General features: G+C 38.0%; 1 protein-coding gene across 1 annotated transcript in view; it reads right to left on the bottom strand.

The window, feature by feature from the left end:
- Positions 1-22,248, bottom strand: part of LOC119720499 (huntingtin-like) — a 42,339-nt gene extending 20,091 nt beyond the window's left edge. The window contains exons 1-31 of the mRNA XM_038190183.1: positions 22,031-22,248; positions 20,637-20,720; positions 19,472-19,592; positions 18,214-18,273; positions 17,844-17,990; positions 17,197-17,268; positions 16,408-16,549; positions 15,882-16,063; positions 14,226-14,427; positions 13,100-13,606; positions 12,142-12,360; positions 11,651-11,818; positions 10,870-10,964; positions 10,379-10,518; positions 9,552-9,612; positions 9,222-9,322; positions 8,494-8,617; positions 8,123-8,263; positions 7,509-7,657; positions 6,879-7,039; positions 6,247-6,455; positions 5,546-5,672; positions 5,051-5,169; positions 4,596-4,703; positions 4,301-4,378; positions 3,022-3,242; positions 1,972-2,041; positions 1,693-1,854; positions 1,398-1,453; positions 1,124-1,272; positions 348-484 (exon numbers count right to left, since the gene is read on the bottom strand). Of these exons, the coding sequence (XP_038046111.1) occupies positions 348-484; positions 1,124-1,272; positions 1,398-1,453; positions 1,693-1,854; positions 1,972-2,041; positions 3,022-3,242; positions 4,301-4,378; positions 4,596-4,703; positions 5,051-5,169; positions 5,546-5,672; positions 6,247-6,455; positions 6,879-7,039; positions 7,509-7,657; positions 8,123-8,263; positions 8,494-8,617; positions 9,222-9,322; positions 9,552-9,612; positions 10,379-10,518; positions 10,870-10,964; positions 11,651-11,818; positions 12,142-12,360; positions 13,100-13,606; positions 14,226-14,427; positions 15,882-16,063; positions 16,408-16,549; positions 17,197-17,268; positions 17,844-17,990; positions 18,214-18,273; positions 19,472-19,592; positions 20,637-20,720; positions 22,031-22,116 (4,398 nt within the window). The 5' untranslated portion in view covers positions 22,117-22,248. The remainder of the gene's footprint in view (positions 1-347; positions 485-1,123; positions 1,273-1,397; positions 1,454-1,692; positions 1,855-1,971; positions 2,042-3,021; positions 3,243-4,300; positions 4,379-4,595; positions 4,704-5,050; positions 5,170-5,545; positions 5,673-6,246; positions 6,456-6,878; positions 7,040-7,508; positions 7,658-8,122; positions 8,264-8,493; positions 8,618-9,221; positions 9,323-9,551; positions 9,613-10,378; positions 10,519-10,869; positions 10,965-11,650; positions 11,819-12,141; positions 12,361-13,099; positions 13,607-14,225; positions 14,428-15,881; positions 16,064-16,407; positions 16,550-17,196; positions 17,269-17,843; positions 17,991-18,213; positions 18,274-19,471; positions 19,593-20,636; positions 20,721-22,030) is intronic.
- Between the last annotated feature and the right edge of the window lie 476 nt (positions 22,249-22,724).

Raw genomic sequence — 22,724 nt, 5'->3', positions numbered from 1 at the left:
CTCTATACAGGGGAGTCAGGTTGGCCTAGCGGTACTATCCTCGCCTTCCACTGCTGTAAGCCGGGTTCGAATCCCGTCTGAGTCAACATGAAGATTGGGTTTTCAGTCCCTGCCTGATTCCGTGGGTTTTCCATAGAATATTCTGGGGTGTTCTTCCCACCTCTAAAACTCTACAGGTTTCTTCAGGCTTGCGAGCTACAGTGCCTAGGGCGCCTTTGAGGATTCCTTGGTTTCATTACCAGAAATGATTAATAATAATACAAATAAGAAAAACTTTTCTTGAAAACTACGATAGATAACTGTAAATTTACGACCAAACTGATGTGCCATGAGTCTCTGCTACTCACCTGATGGAAATGGATGAGTCTTTGCAGCATAGATTCAACAACTTCTCTCTGAGTGTCTAGTTCCCTTGCTGAGTCAGACTTACTGGAACCACGTAGAACATACAGGTCATGAACCAGTGGCTTCAATGCAGGAACAGCTGTAAGCAATACATCAATAAGTTATTGACATTTCGTAACAAGTAAAAATACACTTATTCTCTTTTAATGAAAAAAAAAGTAACGTAATCATGACTTATACATGTGAGTTGAAATTTGTATATTCACAAAGCCAAGCACACAAAATACTAACAGAATACTATGAACAGACATTTGTGAAATCAAACAACATTTGAAAATCTGCGAGCCGACCATGGCAAGCTCGGTGGTCTAGCGGTAAGACGTCTGCACTAGTAAGCAGGAGATTTTGGGTTTGAGTCGCATCTGAGTGATTTCTTCTCACAATCACTTGGGACAACACCCAGTACATAGTGTTTATAAAAAAAAAACCATTGGTGAAGGGCGACACCCATTATTGAACATTATGAAGAGTATATTTCCAAAACACAACATATCCATATGAAAAAGGTGAACAGTTTGCAGGGTTATGAAACTTTAAAGAATAAAAACATTATAACAGCTAATCCTAAAAATCACTTTTCATTTTAGTGTATTCCAAAGTTGTGTTTAAGTTTATAACAGTCGTCAAAATTGCCTTTGGGCAGCTGGGAGACTGCAGGATTCTAAAAGAGAGCAAAATGCTGTATACAACATTTTGGAAATAAAGTCTTTATATTTACCATGTGTGGTTGCCTGTTGTCCACTTGCCATAATACCATCACAGAGTTGTATAATCTTTGGCATTGCAATAACTGCCTTACTATGGTAACGCTCATAAGACAGCAGCACCAGAAAATGGAAGATGTGAGGTATGAGGGTGTCATAGTCCCTGCAATGTCAAAATATAAAAGGACTGACATAAAAACTGATGAAAATTTAGAAGTTCTAGATGGTTACAAACCACATTAACAATGTGCATGGAAAAGAGGAAAAAAAGAAAGAATATGTACTTACTTGACTTGTCCCTCTTCAACATATTCAAACTGCTTTACAACAAAGCCAATGAAGATCTGCAATAAACCAATTTATTTGCTTAATGTACACAAGCACAAGAACAGTTAAGTACAAGTTGACAATTAAGTTGATTCTGGACATTGTCTAGTATGGATGGATATATATTTTGAAGTAAAGAGTAACGTTGTTAATTCCAAACTTGGCATTGCATGCTCATGGCACTCAATAAGGCGTCAATGGTCTAATGTGTATGCAAGGTATGGTACGCTATGAAATGCAACAAAGGGACACTAACCTGATCTGAGTCCAGCAAACAGTAGTTGACTCTCAACTGAACAAGTTGAGCCAGTAGGTGCAGTACTTGTTGTTGTAGTGGGATACTGCTTGTTATCGTGTACTGTTTGAGAGCTCGGATGACCAATGGTTCAAAGAGACGGATGTACGAATGTACAGAAGACTGCAACAAAGTATCAAGTTCATTCAATTGGATTCTGAAGTGTCATATTTGAGAAATGTTGATAACCAGCTGAGTTTGGACAGACAGTGTGATAATCATTTTGAATGGATACCTTACCTTTTCTTTACTGGTAACTTTTCCCATTAAACTCTTCTTGTCAATCTTTGACTTCATCCAACCAAAGAGCCTGTAAGTCAAGAACAGATCGAACAAAGTTACGTTGATGACCATCAACCACCTACATGTATTTGCTGTCACTAATTTAAATAAGGACGGGATTTGTCAGGAAACAAGAATGAAGATTGTCATTAAGGTGCACTCTTCGCATGTGGGCATTATGTGATAAAGATTCAAGCAGAATCTGTGGGAGATGTGCTATAAAACAGATATTGACTGCTTTATATATATATATATTAGTTTTATTTCAACAGGGTAGCATTTTCAGTTATTAAACTGCTATTCTTAAGGGCCCTGATTACATTAAAATAAGTTATTGAATGAAGAAAAAAAGGTATAAAGAAACCAATGAAAACAGTAAATAGACCAAAATTCTTAAAATAAAATGAGAAATAGTTAAAATAATTTTACATAAAATACATGTATATACAGAAATCAAAATTAACATAAAATTAAACATGTAAAAAAAATAAATAAAATAACAGGACCAAAACTATTAAAAACAAAGAAAAAAAAATTGTTACAAATCAGCATTAATATATAAAAGCAAGCATGATGAAATGAAGAGATAAAAAGCAAGAAAAAAACATTTCAAATTTTATAAATAGCAACCACAAAAGACATTAATATACATATATAAAATAATAACGAAATTATGAAACAACCAAAAATTATGAAACAACAAAAAATTTTGAATGAAGGGAATAATTATGAAGAACAGGTCCAACAAATAAAACGTTTAATATTAAAATTAAAATTAACCAAGCAAGAAACAAGCATAATGGATAGCTACGCCCCCAGCATTTTGACTTGTTGTGTAGTAAAACAAGCCTCCCTCTGTGATCCATGGTGCATTCTATTGTTCCTCGGCTTTACCTTTGGGAAAAATAAAATGCTTTATGGATCACCTCGGGAGGCTAGTTTCACACCACCACTCGAAACAGACAATATTTGTATACTAGTGTTGACAATAGTACTTATTTAACCTACCCAGCACTTCCTCCATCAGTCTCAGGATTAGCACTCAACTTAGGTCCAAGTTGGTTCAAGGATTGGTTGTACTGGGTGAAAGGCGCTACAAAGCAATCATGATAGATACCAGGTTTCATGTTTGATGTCAAACGAGTTGCTTTGCCTGGTTTACGTGGGAAGTTGGCAGATGGAATCTCTGCTGAGCTAGCCATGTTTGTGAAAAACAGCGCTTTCAGTAACTGCAAAACAAGGAAAAGAGAACTTACAACTTAAAAAGAAAACCTACCATTAGTCACATTAACAAATATCGTTTATTTGATACATTATGTGATTTGCAACATACATCAATATCATTTACTTCACAGTCCCCATTCAAGAATAGATACATTTTTAAAATAAACTTTCATTCATAAATACCTAATAAAGTTTACCCATTCATGTTGGTCGAGAGCCTGTCACGTGGCCAGTCTTAAACGGATAATAAAGACATGGCTGGTTGGTCTTCAACACTTTTCCAGTGTCAAACATGAAATTTGGACTCCCATGAAATCCGGTGCCTTTTAACGTTTCATTGGTTGAACATTCACATTCCTCACGTAGGCATGCGCAATAATACCGGTGAATCAGTATTTCATGGCCCGAAATTCACACACCAGCCCAGCTGCATTTTGTGCGACATCGCCATGGGCATCGCCAGGATTTTTTTCTAGAGGGTGGCAAAACATATTTTTTCCAAAATATTCTTGTATTTCTCAACATATCCTCGATTTATCATTTTTAGAGGGGGGCAGGGACATTTTGCCCCCCCCCCCCAACCCATTGAATTTACACCACTATGACTTCGCGCCTCTTTTTCTTTTCTTTTTTTCTCTCTTTTTTTTTCTTCTTCTTTTTTTGTTGTTGCTTTTCTGGGGGGGGGGGGGGCGGGGGCAAGCGCCCACCCCTTGCCCCCCCCCCCTCGCGACAACCATGGACATCGTGCAGTACGGGCGATGGGCACACCAATCTCCTTATAAGGTAAGGAGTTGTAGAGGAACACTCCATATTATAGTCAGAAGGGTGTTTCATAAAACATGAAGTAAAACTGTTGAACAAAATGGTTGGCAACGTCTAGTTCCTGACTTGTTTTGATTTTTGGACCGAAAGAATTTTTTTGACCAAAAAGGTATTAATGAATGGGAATAAATATGTGCTTGGTCGATATTAAACACTCTGTTTAAGACCGGTTGGAGTCTGGATTGCTGATAATTACCCATCCAGACTCCAACTGGTCTCATTACAGCATTAATTTACATACCTGTTCCACACATAGGACTGCCGATGTAGGTTCAATTGTGAAGCATGACTTCATATAGCTTAGAAGTTCTTCTGTGTACTGCAAAAATCACGCATTATTTATTAGGAGAGCAATTTTAAAATACTCTTCAATCACAACTGTATTAACGTTTTGGTAACATAATTAATTGCCTTTATAATAAGATGGAATGTACTGACATCAAGCGGATAAATTGACATGCTTTTTTCTGGTGGCACAATTTCAAGCCCATTGATTCGTGGAATGGAAAGAACAGAACTAATGTTTAGTTTATTACCTTGCCCACTTCGTTCATGGTTGCTATCTCCAGCAACTGAGAGAAACTGTCCAAACTTGTCTTCAACAGACCAGCAAACTTGTCAGCTCGACTTAGATCAAGGGTCACCTGTTCAAATAAATAAACAAAGGAATGAAAGAGAGGAATTGTATTTGCCACATAAAAATGGAAAATAAACCCAAGAAAATTGGACACCATCACTGCCCGATGGAAAACCTTTAGAAGCAAAATTTATTTCCTAAATCATTAGCAGACCTGCGACACAGTGGCACCAAGCTTTGTTTACATGTTGGCTTTTTAATGAGAGCTTAGTGGCTCTCATGCATGATGTCATTGTTTCTAAGGGCTACTAAATTGTTCAAAAATATTCAGTTACTTTTGTAAAACAATATAACCGTATAGTTTGTCCTTTCAATCCAATTGATGCATCGCATAATGTGAAGAACTAATCCTACCTTGTAGTTGTTATATGCTGATTTCATGACCTCATAGAGCTTCATATAATGAGGTAGTTGATAGAAGGCACCATAGGTTGATTTGGGACTCTTCTTTTCTTCTGCACTTTCAGCCTTGTCTGAAATGAAACAACAATTTGAATTAAATGATATCCATGTTGAGGTAATCTTGTTTCCATGGGAAGGGTAGCATTGGTCAAGGCATATGATGATATAGTTCGATGGTTGGCCACCAACAAAACAGTAGTCGTGCACTATGCAATCACGTAAGGGAAGGGGACTTCTTGGCCATGTTACTATATAATAAAATTAATGATTTAAATTAATTGGCATATGACAAAATCTCAACGCTAGGTGCAAGATATCACTCACAAATCAATCATGTCTCATTCCAGTTGATTCAAAGGAAACAAGTTGACTATTTACAGTATAATGCAAAGTTCAAATAAAACAATCTTGTATCTCTACGCTTAATGCAAGGTTCACTTCTCTTACCTGCTTGTGATTTAGCCTGTGTATTTGGTGACATACTTCCTTGGTCTACTGTGTCTTTGTCTTTTCCTTTGGCTCTCCGTTTGATGGGACTTAGCGATGGACCAGCTGGTAATGATGGCAGTGTGGTCTGGAACACAATGTACATGTAAAGTAGTAAAGTCTGTCAAGAGTCAATGTGGCCCATCCTGCTGGTATTTATCTCCGGTTTCAGTAGCATGAAACGACTGAGAATTTTATACCGGTACTCTTCCTGGATGGGATGCTAGCCCATCGCAGGTTACTCCTCAGATTATGCTGGTACCCATTTATACTCCTAGGTGGAGAGAGGCAAGTAGGGTGAAATGGCTTGCCCAAGGGCACAACATATGACCAGCAGCTGGATTCAAACCCCTGTCCCTCTGATCATGAGTCACAAACCCTAACCACGAGGCCACCCTCCCCACTGGAGCACAAAGGTCAAATGAAAATCAATCAGTTCATTAAATTCTCAATATCTTAGCTGCCAACTGTTCTGCAAATTCTTTTAAATGGACAAAGTTGCAAGGTACTTCAGAGTTTGTTATCTTTGTTCTGTTAAGAGTGAAACAAACGTTCTAGATATAACACTGTATTCCACTGTACAGTTGCAATCTGAAATAAAAGTTTACAATAATGCACCCTTTGAATAAACAAAAATACCAAATAATTACTTTCATTTTTACCTGTGATTTTGGTGGGCCAGGTTGTGTACCTTCGATTACATGGGCACAGATACAAAGAACTCTGGCAACATGTTGCATGAGTTGTGCAGCTAGAGGTACTAACAGTCTGTTTTGGAGGCAAGCCCAACTCTCCTCCTCAACAGAAGCTGATGAAGTTGTTGTAGACTGGTTAGAAGGGGCAGTAACCTTCAAAGAGTGATAGGCAATACCTACAAATAACAAAAAATGAAACACATTTTTAAAATGATCCACGATGGGAAACTGACTAATTTTTGAAAAGTTGAATAAATAAATTGACTGTAGTGGGGTTTGAACCTGTGACCATTCTGGTACTCTATCAACTGAGTTATCCAGCTCTATGTTGGCGGTTCCTCAGTCAATTTTTTTGTTTAACTTTTCAATAAATGAAACATTAGATATGAAGAGAAAGGTACTAGAATTTAGCTCTTAAGACAATGTTTTAATACAAGAAGACTGGGTCTGTGATAACCATTTAAGAGTGACAGGCAATCTGTACAAGCACAATAGGTCTGTTCATGTCTATGCCAGGCAGTGATTGGAAGGAATTAAAAAATACAGTAACATTACATCATAAATTGCAGCACATTTAACCAACTTCAAGTAAGACTTACCTATGAGAATGTTCCCTGCAAGGTGAAGAGCATCTTGATGTGCTGTCAAGTCAAGCAACAACAGAGATGATGTCAAATTGGATAGAATCAAAGGAAGTGGACCGCATCCTGAACCATTACACAGCTCCTCAAAACCAGCGGGTACACCCTGACTCCCAAAGCTGTAGAGTACAAATGACATTGCAGAGAAACATCATATGATCTGAGGAATTAGATGATATTGTACAGGGTCAACATTGCTTGAAAAGTTGAACAAAGAAATTGACTGGAGCAGGGTTTGAACCTGTGTCCTTCGTCTATATCTTTGTTCAAGGGGTGCTAGTTATGCAGCCATGGATCACACCCAAAGTCACGATGCAGACCTGGGAAATAGCAAACAGGGATCACTCAGGGAGGATACGGCTTTATTACAAATTTTCATATGAACCTCAAAGGGAGACTGACTAGATTTCCCTTTGTTCATTTGGAAAAAGAAAAGAAGGGTCAACATTGCTTAACTTTAAGCCACTTTCTCTTCCAATAACTGTGATGTAGCAACCTCAGCTTGGTATGAATAATGTTTTTCAATCTATGTACTGCAACCAGTCAAAGTTACTAAACTTTGTATCAGTTGTTGTGTGATGCACCTACCTTCCAGCATTAGTCCTGTGCCGACCGGTAGACTTGGTGGACCCATCTTTAGCCAATGGGGACAGACACATGGCACAACTCCATGCATTGGGATGAGCTATGACTGAATATGTCATGGACAGTTGACACAAGGCATGGCAACATCCAAACTGATGCACAAAAAAATAGTTGTATTCTTTGTTAATATACTGCAAGAAAGCAGTCTTGATGGACTCTGTTGTTTACTTCTGTAAGTAAGGCTTACATGTACCTGATTCCAAATCTAACAATGACTTTATAAATGTCACCACTATCTACTAAATATATCTGGAGAATTTGTTTTGCCAGTGGTCTCTTTATAAACGTGTATTAAAACTCTCTACGTATCACAAGAAACAAAACACAGGTGCACATTTGTTGACACTTCACTTCTTACTCTAACTGATTTAATAACTCATGATAAAAAAGATACATTTTGAATCAGCTAATTGACATTTTAAGTGAATTTGAGATTTTTCAAGTTGTTCGGTGACTAAGTGAAATATCTTTAACATTTTCAAACAGGTTTTACTGCGTGTGCTATCTATTACTAGTGAAACGCAGCTTACACATTCATATTTTTGTTATTGGCCTACCTTGATGTACTTGGATGAGCAAGCATTCATTGTTTTCACAATTAAGTCAACAACTCTGGATAAAGCTGAGTCAACAGTGGCTCTTCCTCCCTCTGGACCACTGTTGAAGATGACAATCTCGCTCATAGCAGTGGTCTGAGCCTAACATGAACAATTTACCCAAAAAAGTCCATTGATTTCAATTTATATCAATTTTTATGTTTTTTTAAAGTTAAATTTGGCTGTGTCTGAATTACTTCTCAACAGCTGGTAATCGGACAATAGTCTATGTAATGTGGAAACCACTGTCAAGTTGCATATTATCTTTCCTTTTCAAATCTGCCAATTGGTCTGAATTTATGTCCCCTTGAAAATAATCCCAGTAAGCTTACCTGGGAGTAGTGCATAGCATCTCCTATGACAGGGTCCAAGTGTTGAGCCACTTGGTCCTTAGCTAATGCAGACAATGGATCTTGGTGGGGGTAGTCCACGGGATAGAATAGCCTTGGTATCAACCTATTAGGCAAAATTACAGCCAAGTTAATGAATGTACTAATGCAGACAACAGATCCTAGTGGGGATAATCTACGGGATAGAATAGTCTAGGATGTAATTATTCAAGGAAAAATTACAGAGGAGCTTACCCTTGCTCTTTTGGTGTAGTTTAGTGCATGCCACTTTGACATGCCGATTTGCTCCACAGAAGTAAATAAGTAGATGCTTTGACCCACCTACCAATTGATTTAAGGGCTCCAACTGGAGAGTATTAAAAAGCTATTTGCTGCACAGCAAAGGTGCTAGTTTGGAGGAATTAAGAGGGCTTGGGGATCCTGCCACAAACATGTTTACTTTGGTCTCACTGTTACTGCTGACCAAAGACTTTCCTCACAGCATGACCAAGCTATCTTTCAATACCCTTTGGTAGTTCTTGCAGTGTACATGTACTGTGGTGCAGCCCCACAGTACAGTGGCAGATATTGGAGGGTTGTGCAACAAACATAGGCGAGTCATTTCTTTAAAGCACTGAAGTGAATTGGAGGGTCTGGTAGAGCATGGGTAAATAGAACACATAAAATATGAAAGTCAAAACTTAGGAAGTGTTACATTTTAAATGTCTTACTTGACGATTGCTTCAGCTGCAGCTTGTCTGACACGTATGTCATAACTGCCCAGGAACTTGAGTACCACTTCATGCAGGACAAATTCCTGCACACTGTTCAACTGTTGCAAAACATTATAGAATACATCAATGTAAACTCTTTCATACCCAATAACAATTCTTAAGTAAGTTTTAGTTTCATTTTAGTATTTTTCACCTCAGTTTTAATTGGTGAGTGCATGATTTAATTAACATTCCTCTATGCGCAAAGAAAAAACATGCAATTTTAGTATTACATGTATTTAGTACTTTATACTCTTGTACTCATCACTAAATATTATTTATGATTACCTTGGTCAAATAATTGGGGTGCGTTGCATGTCTTTGTCTGTTCTCTAAAAACTGCATCAGCCTGTTGAGGAAGTTTAAAATACCATTTGCTAGTAGTTTCTATGATACATCAAGTGATTCTTAGAAGTTTACAAGTACTCAGCACCTTGAAATTTGCGCATCTTGACTACTGAACTTTAATTTCATTAGAGATTAAAAGCTGTGCATCACAATTTTTTTTTTTTTAAATATGTGAGGCGTTCTGGCAAAATGAGATAGAACTGGGCAGAGGTTGAAATGCGGGTTTGCGGATATTAGGAAAGAATAAATTCTCCTTACAACTCTGTTTGTTGCACTTCGTTATGTCTGTTTACAGCGTGAATTTATCAACATGTACAAAAAGTAGAATATCGATAACAGGCCACGAAAATTTGAATTTTGAATTTGTGAAAATGAAAGATATCAATTGCTTTTCTTTAAATACACTTTTTATTCAACATTTTTATACTAGCTTTTTCACATGTGTAGTAGACATCTCAAAAATTACAAATGAGAATAAATCTCAAAATAAAATAAAAAATATCAACTCCATTCAGTTTCTTGCATTTGTCTCCACTACGGCCTGTGCCCAGTTAGCGTTCCATCCTATTCTGCCAGAATGTCTCACAGATAAATCCATTACCTGATTCTACAACAAGTTTGATTTGTTGTATGCTATTGCCTCTTGTCATTGCTGAATTTGAACTAAACCAACATAACCAAAGAGAAACTATGTTTCTTCATAAATTATACGTCTCCATTTTATAGTTATCAAAGATTTCTTTCTCGTTTATTCCCTCAATACCTACTTGAAGTCTATGCAACTCAGTAGATCCAGAAGTTCCACCTGCACCAGCCAATAGGAACACTTGTTGAGTTCAAATAGGTCATAGGTCAGTTGAAGGCCGAGGTTACCATGACGACTCTTACACAGGTCTAATAGGCAAAGCTTTAAGTATAAGATCATGAAAAAAATCACAAGAATACTCAATCAAACTCAAAATCAGGCTTGTGATTCTACTCAAACCATTTCGAAGTCATAACTCTGTCAACTTCAAAAATCTCAATTCCTAACTTCAGCTGCAGTGTTGATGGGAATAGTTTGGGGTGAACAAGCAACACCCAAATGCCATTATTAGGTATTCCCTGACCACTACATCACTCTTTACATTTTCTATAGGGTGACATTAGACAAAAAGTACTTGGGGCAAAAATATTTTGACCCATCTTACGAATGTCTGATGTCTGATGATTATTTTACTCACTGACCTAATTGAAAAATCTATGTTGTAAAGCTTACCTTGATGGCATGGCAAGCACTTCTCATTGTTACTGATGATTCATCTTTGAGTGATGTGGACAACAAGGACACTAAGTAGTCTAAACTCATTGGATCTGTCAATTACAAGGCAGAACATATATGTAAACTTTAATAAGGGAATAAATATGTGCTTGGCCGTTTATACCAGCTTGGGGCCTGGACGCCGAAAATGGTAGGTACATATTTATTCCCATTCATAAATACCAGTCGGTCAAAAGTCAAAACAAGTCAAAACTTTAAATTTCCAATGATTCTGTTCACCAATATTACTTCATGTTTTTTAAACACCTGTCTAGCATTGTTATGGTACATGTATGTGACTCTTGCAAGTAGTCATAAACATCTCCTTACATGGAGATAGGGGCGCATGTGGCGCGTACTGCGGGATGTGGTGCAGCGGTGCTGGTAGTAGTGTAAATGGTCAGGAGGACTCTTGAAATACGGACTCACTGGTAGTATTGCACATGCCTAAGTGAAGATTGTGAACGTTCAATCAATAACAGGGTAAAAGGGACCAGATTTAGCAGTCTATATTTCATGTGACACCAGAAAGGTGTTTAAATTTGTAAAGTTTTATTAACCATCTAAAACTATCCATGTTACGGATTCTCAACCAATAAGAATGGGTAACCTATCTTAGGTATTAATGAATTCTATTTAATTATGTCAGCACTGGTGATTCTGAAGCTGTCACCATGTGTCTATTCCATATTAAGACATTGTTCTTAAGCATGTGCTCAATGTGCATGTGCTGCCTTACCCGTGAAAAGGTGATCTTGGCATGTATCCCAGCACCATCTTGTGAAATCATAGCAGGATTCAACTAATGATGCTCTGATCAGGTTTCCAATGATCAGCGTTGTCTGGCCACGAAGTTGGTGATCGCTATGACTCATGTATGCCAAGATATCACGTATCAACTGGTCATCTACAAAAACATGACAATATTTATATACTGATAACCGTACCTTACAAGAGTGGCATAGTATGATGAACAATCACTGCAACAGTAATTACATGGTCAATAAATAATTGAGAACACATTCAACATTACAAGGAAGCTGATTAGTCATCAAGGATTTGATGCATCAAAAAGGCACTGATTAATTAATTAATTTATTAATTAGCCAATGAGTTTCCAATGCCTAAATAATAGGGAAGAAGAGGCGCTTTCTCTGAGGGTGACCACTGTGAAATAAAATATGATAGAAACAGTCGGATAACATCTCTCAAACATGAATGTGAACGTACCTTCTGGAGATTCTGTAGAGTCTGTCTTGAAGAGCCTGGCAAAGAAGATTCTAGGATGCATTCCAACCATAAGTCCAACACAACTCAATGCTAGGGCTTTCACACTAATCCTAACACTTCTATCTGGCATGGATCCACCGGTGTATCCAGTCAGAAGGTAGGTGGAGCCTAGGAGTCGTATACAGTGAATGATAGGATAGTCCTCATCTGTGTAGTGACCTATTGAGAAGGATTTAACCCATTAGCAAATGTATTACATGTACATTGTATTAGGCCTATATTTGTTCATTCTCTGATGAATCCATAAAAGTATGCAGGGCTTGAGTGGTTTGGGGGTTTAGGGGGCAAAAGGTGCGGCAGTTTGGGTGATGAAGGAATGATTGCTTAAATCAAATATATGTGCAACTAAACGCAGACATTAATTTTGGCTAATATATCAATGAGAACAATCATACTAAATGACACATGGTACAAAGATGTAATGAATACCTACATCACAAAAAGTTATTGTATATTGATGTGTAATTGTGAACATTTTCTATTAAAGGAATTCGGTAATTCTTCCTTTAAAAAAAATACTTCTGTTGCACCTCGCTAATTTTTTAACACTTTTCTTTCACACAGGCTAGTCAACAACAGTCAGATTGTTTTTCAACCAAGCACTGTGACCAGTCAACAGACAAAAGCAGGCAAGTGGTAGGCATGGCTGGCATATCACTCACCTACAGTCAAAGCATAGCTGTATCAAGTTACATAAACAGTCACAGCCAGTCAATCCTGCTTTATGTAGGTTTGGAGCTCGTAACTTATAAAAACAGTCACTTGATTGATTTTGACTGAAAGGTTGTAAAAATAGTCACTTGATTGATTTCGACTGAAAGGACATCTTTGCACAGAATGTATATGTGCATAGGAGAGTTTATGTCAAACATCAGGTACAGTGATCATACATATTTACCAATATCTCCTTGTTTTGTTTTGACTTCTGAAGTTGGTGAGTTTTTGGCTGATGAGTCTTCTCTACTTGTATCATCTTGTAAGTCCATCTCCTCTACTCTCAATAAATCAGAACCAACCAACCTCCTTGCATCCAGTCCAACTTCCACATCCAATCTGTCAATTGACATTTGTCTCATCTGGTCTCCAAGAAACACCATGCTGTCTTGGTTGATAGAATCTTCATCAATATCACCGATGGCAACATTAGAATATTCTCCTTGGCTGTCATTCACTAGTACTTCAGAGTCATCAACAAGAGGTTCTGGGTTACCAATTTCCCCAGGTAGAAGGGGAACATCTGGTAAGTTAGCAAGCATACTAATAGCCGATTCAGAGTCCATTCCTGTATCAGATGTACTTGTTGAAGATGGTATGTCAGTGGTGATGGAGCCAGTAGTAGTTAAGCTTACTGTATCAGAATCTTCATCCAGACCAGAATCACCGAAAAGGCTTGGAGCTTGACTTCCTGTGCAAATATTGTAATCAAAATCAGTCACAGATAAGCCTTGAAAGCGGGGTACTAAGATTCAAGATTGCTTTAACATACTTCGTAACAAACTTTTTTTAAGAGCGTACATTTAATGGGGCTTTGTCTCACTCACTATACTTATGAGGACCTCCTCTTGTTAACTTTTTTTTGTTTGTTCCTATTGGTTGTAATTTTACTTTTTATCAACATCTCAAATAAAGTTTGCACACAAAAACCTCCCGAGGACCTGGCTCAGGTCCTTGAGGTATTTGTTATCGCACACACCCCATTGTCCCAAGTCCTCGGTCGTAATGGGATAAGAAGATCATAGCCTTACATACACATAATTGTGGGGAAGACCTTTGTTTCCCCTTCTTTTGTTCTCCTTTGTTCTATTTGAAATCTCAAACTCTATAGCGTTTCCCTTATGGAGCCGATAGATTTCTAAAGACTGACTTGTGGGTTCTATTGTCCCTGTTGTGCTTGCTGCCCCATAAGGAACCAGGTGTGTGTATACACTCATACAAATCTTAGAGTCAGAAATGAATTCAAATTGGTCTCTTGGTGTTCTTAAAAACAAAAGAAACAAAACTTCTTTTTCCATTGGGTAACCTACCCCCTGCAGAATCATCCACATTCTCTGGTGTTTTTCCCGTCTCTTCTTCAAATATTGTAACAGCAGTAATGCTACCTCTAGTCAGCAGAATCTTCAGTAATGGTGGTGGAGGGGTGCGCAATAATTGTTGTAAGGTCTCAAGAGTAGCTGTGACAACATTATGATCACGGTGCTGGGTACAGTACAGGAGGAATTCATAGATCTGCATAAATGCATGCAAAGAATGAATAAAAGAAACATTTGATCTACTTTATTCCAACACATACCTACACTAAAGAAGACATCTAACAATGAAGAAATCAAAAAATACTTCATAATCCCATTAGTTCCTGTGCCATCAAAAACCACTGCCTGTTATTCCCTATAACCTCCCACAACCCAACTAGCACTACAGTATATGGTTTCATCAAGGAGAAAAGACGTTATAACGCTATTTCATACAAATTTATGCAAGTGTGGCAGGGCCAAGTTTCACAATTTTTTTTTTATTGTTTAGTACTTTTAGTAAAATAAATCCAGCCTATTTGTTAGAAGATGTCCCTCATCCTTTCATAGATGGCTATTGTGATTGATTCCAGCTTCCTTGCACCCAACAGGCAGCATCGAGCTGAAATGGTATTTGTAATGTTTAATTGGCCCAATGATCAGGGGTAATAATAATGTAAAGCGCTTTGATTTTTAATAGTTAAAAGCGCTTAATAAAACCCCGCTATTATAAAACGTGTAAAGGTACCATTAAGGAGACACGGTATCATAATTTCTTCGAACGGTGGGAGACTTCAGTCATTAGGGATACATTTTCATGTCTCCCTAATGTCATAGCCCCCTTTAGAGTCAAAATTTTATTGTCGCAATTAGGTTATTTTTGTTGCTCGTGGTCTAATTAGTAAACATACTGATATTCGTGGAAAAAGGACAAGGGAATATGGGTTTGGGCACATTTCAGTTTTAAAAATTTTGTGCATGACTCTATGGGGATGTCTCCCAAATGTCCAATCCAGGGTAATTATAATCATTTTTATTATTATTATTATAGTAGTGTGTACCCTTGTTAGCCAGTAACTTTCCCCAGTAACTATTTCACATTGTATGCAAATTACACCCGTGTCATTGCCCCCCTCCCCCCCCCCCCATACCATGTGCCCTACCAGCCTGTCAGACCACAGACACCCTCAGTAACAGACCAGTGGCAAGAAGAGAGCACTATATCTTTGAGCTTCCTCTCTTTCCCCTTTTCTTGGGAGCACCCTGCCCTGTGTGCATTTGCTCTGCTAGAGTTATAGAGTTTCTTCCAGAAATGTCTTGGAAGGTCCATCATTATATTACACACTGTGTTTGTTTCAGGTTTTAGTCTTTGCTTTTAGTTTCTGGTTGTAGTCTTTAGTTTGACTTAAGGGTTTAGTCTTTTAAGTTGGTTATTGGTCTTTGCTTTGCAGTTCTTGTAAATTAATTCTTTTTGGTCCTTTTTGTTTGATATCTTAATTTTTGTCTCCTGTCTCTATTAATTCAATTTCATCACGCCTTTTCCTTCAAAGATCCTGATATTAGTTTTGTTTAATAAGTTAATCCCCATTAGTGTCATTTTCCAGATTATACAAATAATTAAACATGACCACAAATTTCTATTATTGATTGATCAAGTGCTGAATGAGCCACCTGCTGTAGTTGTTCAGAAGTGACTCCACCCTCCTCTTCTTTCTTGGTCACTCCAAAGCTGCCCTTTAACCCCAGTTCTTTGACTTCTTGACTTGCAAGGTGAGGGATGACATGTCTGAAGCACAAGAGAACTCCAAGAATCATCTGGATATTGCGATCTTCCTTCACTGGGATGACAAACACTTAAAAAAAACCACCACAGATTGGTGACAGTCAACAATGATTGAATTTTAACCATTGAATCCCAATTGCCTGTATTAAGTATTCACACATATAGTATTCACACTATTTGTTTTCAGCTGACTGACAGTAGTATAGTTTTATGGTTTATTATTCTAAGATGATATGTGATCAACTGAACAAAACATCCTGTTTGTAAAGAAATACATTTACTATACAGTAAGAATGAAAAACAAAAAGACGTTAACTTATTGTGAGGTTCATCATAAGGGAGTATTCAAAAGTCAGTCTGTTTGCTTGTCTTAACATTACATATTCTTGATTCATGACTGTCTTAAAGACTCACTCAGTAATGTCTTGACAAGCATAGAGAAGTAAAGTGCTGGCTTGCGTCCATATTGACATATGAGTGTTAGGCAACTGGCTGCGGTACGTCGGGTAGCAGCTGAAGGATGCTTGACATTCGGATAAAGTACCTTCATCAGATTCTGATTCAAAGCCAAAATGCAAATGCTAGTGTTTAGTCATTGATAAATGATGCAATGAGTTGTGTCAGAGAATCAGCCGTGTTCAAAGAAAAACAGTTATGTACACTCGTCAAAGGGAACAAGGGAATTACGAATTACTCATTTGTTGACTTTTCTGGGCCTCTTTGCTGTAATTATGTACAATTGTGAAGATATATCCAGTGCAATGAGTTATGTCAGAGAATTAGTTGAGTGCAAAGAAAAACAGGTATGTTCAATTGTCAAAGGGACTAAGGGAATTAAGAATTACCCATTTGTTGACTTTTCTGGGCCTCTGCTCTAATTACAGTCGAGTCTCATTAATACAAACTCGTTCGGACCTAGCCAAATTGTTTGTTATATCAGATTTTTGTATTAAAGAGGAACATCAGTCCCATTCATTGTGTACATAAATGCACAGTCGGGACCACGGCTTTATGTTTGTTATAACCAGAATTTTGTATTAACAGAGTTTTTACTAATGAAAGTCGACTGTATACACAGTTGTGACGATAGTGCAACAACAGATCACAAAGAAAACATTTAAAAATAAAGAGGGTTCTTGATATTATTGGTTAAGTTTATCAGTTTATGACAGGTCTGATGCAATAAAGATACTGGTACAATACCTTTACTTCTGTGTCTGTCAGAAAGGATCCCAAAATGGGCAAAACCTTTTGCATGAAGTTTGTCATTGCCTCCTGAAATATTAATGTTGTGAAAAGTTCAATGAAAAAGCCAATCCAAACAGAAAAATGATATTTAAATATGTTATAAGCTAAAATGTTTGATGTAAAGAGGAATTGCTGAATGAGAGGCTTAGCTTATGGTCCGAATGCACAAGTTTCCTTAAAATAGAACAGAAAATAACAAATGACATTACACATGTTTTTGACCATATTAATTAATGACTTTAAAATACATGGCAGTTTAATGGTAGTTTAACAAAGGGACTAAACAATTATTAATCAAATCTTTTTTTGTTCTTTTTGGTGCCCTTTATTGTATATTATTAATGACATATGTGCAGACTGTACTTCAGGACACGTCTTAAAAGTGCATAATAGCCGGTATGGGGTCCCAATTGAGAGATCTGGATGTCTGGGGGATATCTGTTAGAGAGTGCCTTGTTCTAGTAAGACAATGTCTGGGACTGAGGTTGACTGAGATAAAACAAAAATGACGATAATAGTCGTCATGAAACAAAACACAACATTGCACTTTTTTGGGGGGGGGGGTGGGGTTCCATTAATCGTAGCTTGTTTTGATAAGATACCTGTATTGCATCATCCTGTCGTCTTGAGATCTTGGGAATACAAGGAAGAAGATTGATGACATAAGGGCGACATTTCTGAGGTCTGATTAGATGTGCCATGACGGCAAATCGCCACATGGCAGCACGGAGGCAACGTGATGGGCCATTCTGCATGAATTATATAAAAGTGTTTGAATGATACTTTTCAGTGGAATGTTGCTAAAAATGGTTCAATTACAAATGTACAGATGTGACAAGCAATTGTACCAATTATTAAAGAGTAAAATATGAGTATGAGGATTAGGACACACTTGAGGCTTCAAGAAGATTGTGTGATAAGGACCACAATTCAACATCATAACTTCTACTCCAGTTAGTTTATTTATTTTACCTTTTTAATTTCTTTGTAGAGTTCCAGTTGAACACGCCCCAAGTTACCATCCATGGATACCTGATAGAAATAGGTAAACAAACAAAACCCGCCAAAACCCAGGTTGTTATTTGTGTTGTGTAAGTTTGCATTTTTGTTCTATTTCCTTAGTCCATTAACCCAAACCTTCCCAAACTCTCCAAAATCTGCTTTACAAAATGGAGGATTTTGCAGGATTGAGGCTATATGGCAAAAACGTGTGGTTGATTTTGGAGAACGCACTGTGTCAAGGTCTTTGGCCACCTTGTGTTGTTTATGCTTAGCCTTGCATAAATTTAGCCTGTTTAGGCCAAGATTATACTTGAAATCCTTTGCACTGCTCCAGAATTAAGGGTGTGCGTATACAGGTTTTGTTGGGACTGGGTACCCGATTCCTGTAATGGGCGGGTACCCGCTAACCCGTTATTATTTTTTAAATCACAACAAAAACCTAGAAATAAAGTATTTTCCACTGCATCCCCACCCACTCTACTGCCAAGATGCTGGCGCCTGCGCATGCGCTGCAGTGACGTGCTCACTTAACTATCGTTCGTCAACTAAAAATTTTACGGGCCTACTTTGCAACTTAAATTAGATTCCTTTTTATTTGTTAAGAGACCCGGTGAATGAAATTGTAAATTTCTAAGTGTGAAATAAAATATAGTTAACCTGAGATTGAGTCATTATTGTGGCAAAGTTAGTGATGTTCACCGATGTTTACATGGAGTTGTTTGAGTAGCCATCAGTCAGCACACTGTGTATACACATCACGGCTAGCAAAGGTGCATAAAGGCTGGCTGCGCCATCCCTCGCAGGCCAGCCTACGGTAAGTTGCATACTGTGCAATTAGTGCCGTGCCTTAATGCTTTGTCATTCATCCCATGCACACTTGGTACCTGTGTTGTGATTGGTTCTTTTCTTTTAATTAACTGCAATAATCGATAAAATGGAGTCGGGTACCTGCAATCAGCGGTTGGCTTACTGGTACCAGTCAAGGCCTTATCCAGAATGTCACTGGCTCTGCCTCAACATATTGATCGTGACTGCTGGAGGATTTTGCAGGGTTGAGGCAGTGGTCACCCTCCAGGGAACACATTTAACACATAACGGAGGATTTAGGCTGTATGCAATTTTTACGTGAAGGCACTTTGCGGATTTTGCAGGATTGAGGTTGCATCCAAGCAAAAATGCCTACGGAGTAAGGGTTAAAGAGACCAATTTGTCATAGATTTGTATTTACCTTGATGCACTTATTCAAGCACTCATCTGCCTTTAGTCTCACATCAGATTCCTCATCATCACAAGCAGCAAAGAACAGCTCCATTGCAATTCCCAAAAACTTTGGAAAATCAGCAACAGCTCTATCAATATTGAAAAAAAAAGATGAATAAATCACTATTCTATTTGGCAGAACTGTATGTTGACCATCAGAACATAATGTTAGCACATATACATTGTATTTCAACATGCGTTTCTAAATAACAAGCGCATCTGGCAAATATAAAATTAGAGGTTATTTGCTTTAATTAGGTGTTGGGCTTTGACCTTAATTGCAGACAAGACCTATGCGCGAAAAAAATTTGATTACGTCATCAGATCGGAAGTAACAATAAAAAGACCTTTAAACCTTCAAAAATTGCAAAAAAATCAACCGTGATAAATATAATCAAGATTTGGCAATATATAGCACGGTTAAAATAGCTCTTGAACTTTCTGGTAATAACGTCACAATGACGTCAACAAGTATCATATTACAAGCAATCAAAGGTTTCTAGATTTAATCTTTGAAAATCAATATAAAATCAACTGCTACACATTTGATTTTGTTTTTTATGGCAATCGATACAATATTTTTGGTATTAAGTGCAAAATCACGTGACCCTTCCTTCCGGTCGAAACCGGAAGCGCCTTTTTATTTGGAATTGGCAGAAGATGCGAACTTCCTTTCAACGATGTCAGTGTCTGCCTAGGCATCACTCTACAAAAATTTTACAGGTGACGTCATCAAATGTTAGAGCGCCCTCTGGCGGCATGTTGAAAAATTCAAACATGGATTTCAACATGCATATTTTGAGTTGAAGTGTGTGGCAAAGTTTGCGGTAATCAATGGCCCAACACCGTGTGGTTGTTCCTACAACCTCTAGTTGTTTTGTATGTTTTAATTTTGTAATAAAAACAAGGACTTTTGTTACAGGGATCAGGGTTAATTTTAAATTGTTCTCAAATGCAAATCCTTCCAAGCAAACATATTTAACAATATTAAAAATGATTACTTGCACGCTGTCAATTTCTGGTTATCAATTTTACTCTCCTCGTAAATCAATAAAGTGGTCGATATATCTCATACATTTATCCCTTTTATTACCTAAAAAAAAGTGATTCAGATAAAAAGCAGGAGCACCAACCTGAATGATGAAGAGCATATGCCATCTGCGATTGTTGTACAGTGTGATATTCTCTCTTTTTTGCTGAGAGTGCCATCTTTTTTTCTGTAAGAAAAAAAACGCTGATTTTTAAATAAAAAAATCAGGACACAGCCTAGACTCCAAATGTGGCTCAAATACTGGACTAATAACTATGAGCCACACAGTGGTGATACATGTAGCTACTGTTGATTTTGACGAAAGCTAAATTGAGTTGGTACCAAAAAAATTGCAGCAATTTTCTCTGGGTCACGGGTCATGTACACTTGATCTTTTGATTTTCTCTAGTTATTGACCAGGTGAAAATTTTATACATTAAATATCAAGTGAAAAAAAACGTCCTGATATCAATTTCCTCCAAATCTACTTTCTCCCACACATTGCTATCACTATCACCACTGTGTGGCTCACAACACAGTTTGGTTTTGATCAAATTAGAGTCACAAATGTTTTTTTATTGCTAAAAAAAAAACCTTTACAATCAAAAGGACACTTTTTTAAATTCTAATGACACCCGTTTTGCAATTGTGAACAGTTTTTTGGGGTAGAAATCATAATTTTCCTGCGCGGTTTGAGCCTTGCAATTCTGCACGTCATGCGTGCTATTTTCGGGTTTCGTGTTGTCACCGCGCTGTCATTGTCATTTTACCCCCAAATTTCCCTATTTTTTTTTATTAAAAACCCTGCCCTCTATCTATGACATACCTGTTTATTGAGAATTTCGCCCGAAAGATTCCCATATCTGGCCATTAATTGTCACCCTGTGCACAAACCCTATGGGACTGGTCTGAAAATTTCTAAGTGTTTTCTCCTGTCTCATGCATACCATGCATGTCTCACACAAGATCAAACCACTCATCTCAGAATACAACATGGGCAGTCATACACTAGTGGCAGTTGACCATCACCCATACCTTTGTGTCGAAATAAGCAAGGATTTAAGCTGGGCAACACATATAAATCAAGTGACTGGGAAAGCTAATAGAACCCTCGGCGTTCTTAAAAGAAATCTTCATGCATGCAGTAAATCTGTCAAAGAGAACGCATACAAGTTACAACTTACAAGTCACAAGACCCAAACTGGAGTATTGTGGAGCCGTATGGGACCCCTTCAACAACAACAATAAAATCAACCTAGAGAAAGTACAACGGCGAGCAGCCCGCTTCGTATGTAATGATTACGGATTCCTCCCCCCCCCATTTCGCCAACTAGTTGGGTCAGTCTAATAATTTTAAAGTGGATTTTGTTCCCTTATACTAACCGGGCCCTAGGCTACACTACAGTACACGATCGCCCAAAACATAATGCCTAATGTCGGAAATACACGACTTTAGCCTGTACCCTGTGCGGTAACTTGGTAAGGAATCACACCCACCGTAAACCACTTTCATCGCTGATTCCTCCCTGCTGGTGCGTTTTTAACGCATCGAAGGCCCTCGCTAACTTATCTACATTTGCCATATCGACAGTTACTTTGTGCACTTATATGCCATGGTTTTGATGGTTAACCAGAATTGTCTTTTGCTGAGCAGAAAAATTCTGCGACTCCCTGCGACATCCCGAACATGACAAAAATGTCAAAGAGGGCGCCCTTCAAAGTCCTGTTGAAAAAAATCGGTGACTTTATGTACTTGTTCGGAGTTTATGTATCCTTCTGAATTGGGAGTGGGGGTGTGGCTCTAGCATGAATTTAGGTTTTATGAAATACGGACTCATTGGTGGCATTGCGCATGCTCATGCATAGATAATTAGGAGAGGGACCGGTCACGTGAGAGGGTTTAATCAATAAAAGGGAAAAAGAGTCCGATTTTCATATGGCAGCAGCGCTACGGGGGCATAAATTGCTCCCCCCAATATTCTCTACCCCCCCCCCCCCTCTAAAAGAGGGGGTGGGGGCCATTGGGGTGGGGGGGGGGCAAGGAATTTTTTTTTTGGGGGGGGGGGTGGAGTCAAAAACAAATTAAAACACCCGCGCACGTGTCTATTGTCAATGGTCCGGAAATAAGCCACTTAAGCAACTTCGAATTGTGGTAGTTTTTATGAATGATAAATGTTTCAAACCGCAGAAT

The sequence above is a fragment of the Patiria miniata genome, unplaced genomic scaffold (assembly GCF_015706575.1).
Source record: "Patiria miniata isolate m_02_andy unplaced genomic scaffold, ASM1570657v1 HiC_scaffold_9, whole genome shotgun sequence".
NCBI classification, from domain to species: Eukaryota; Metazoa; Echinodermata; class Asteroidea; order Valvatida; family Asterinidae; genus Patiria; species Patiria miniata.
This window is presented reverse-complemented; position numbering and strand designations above follow the sequence as displayed.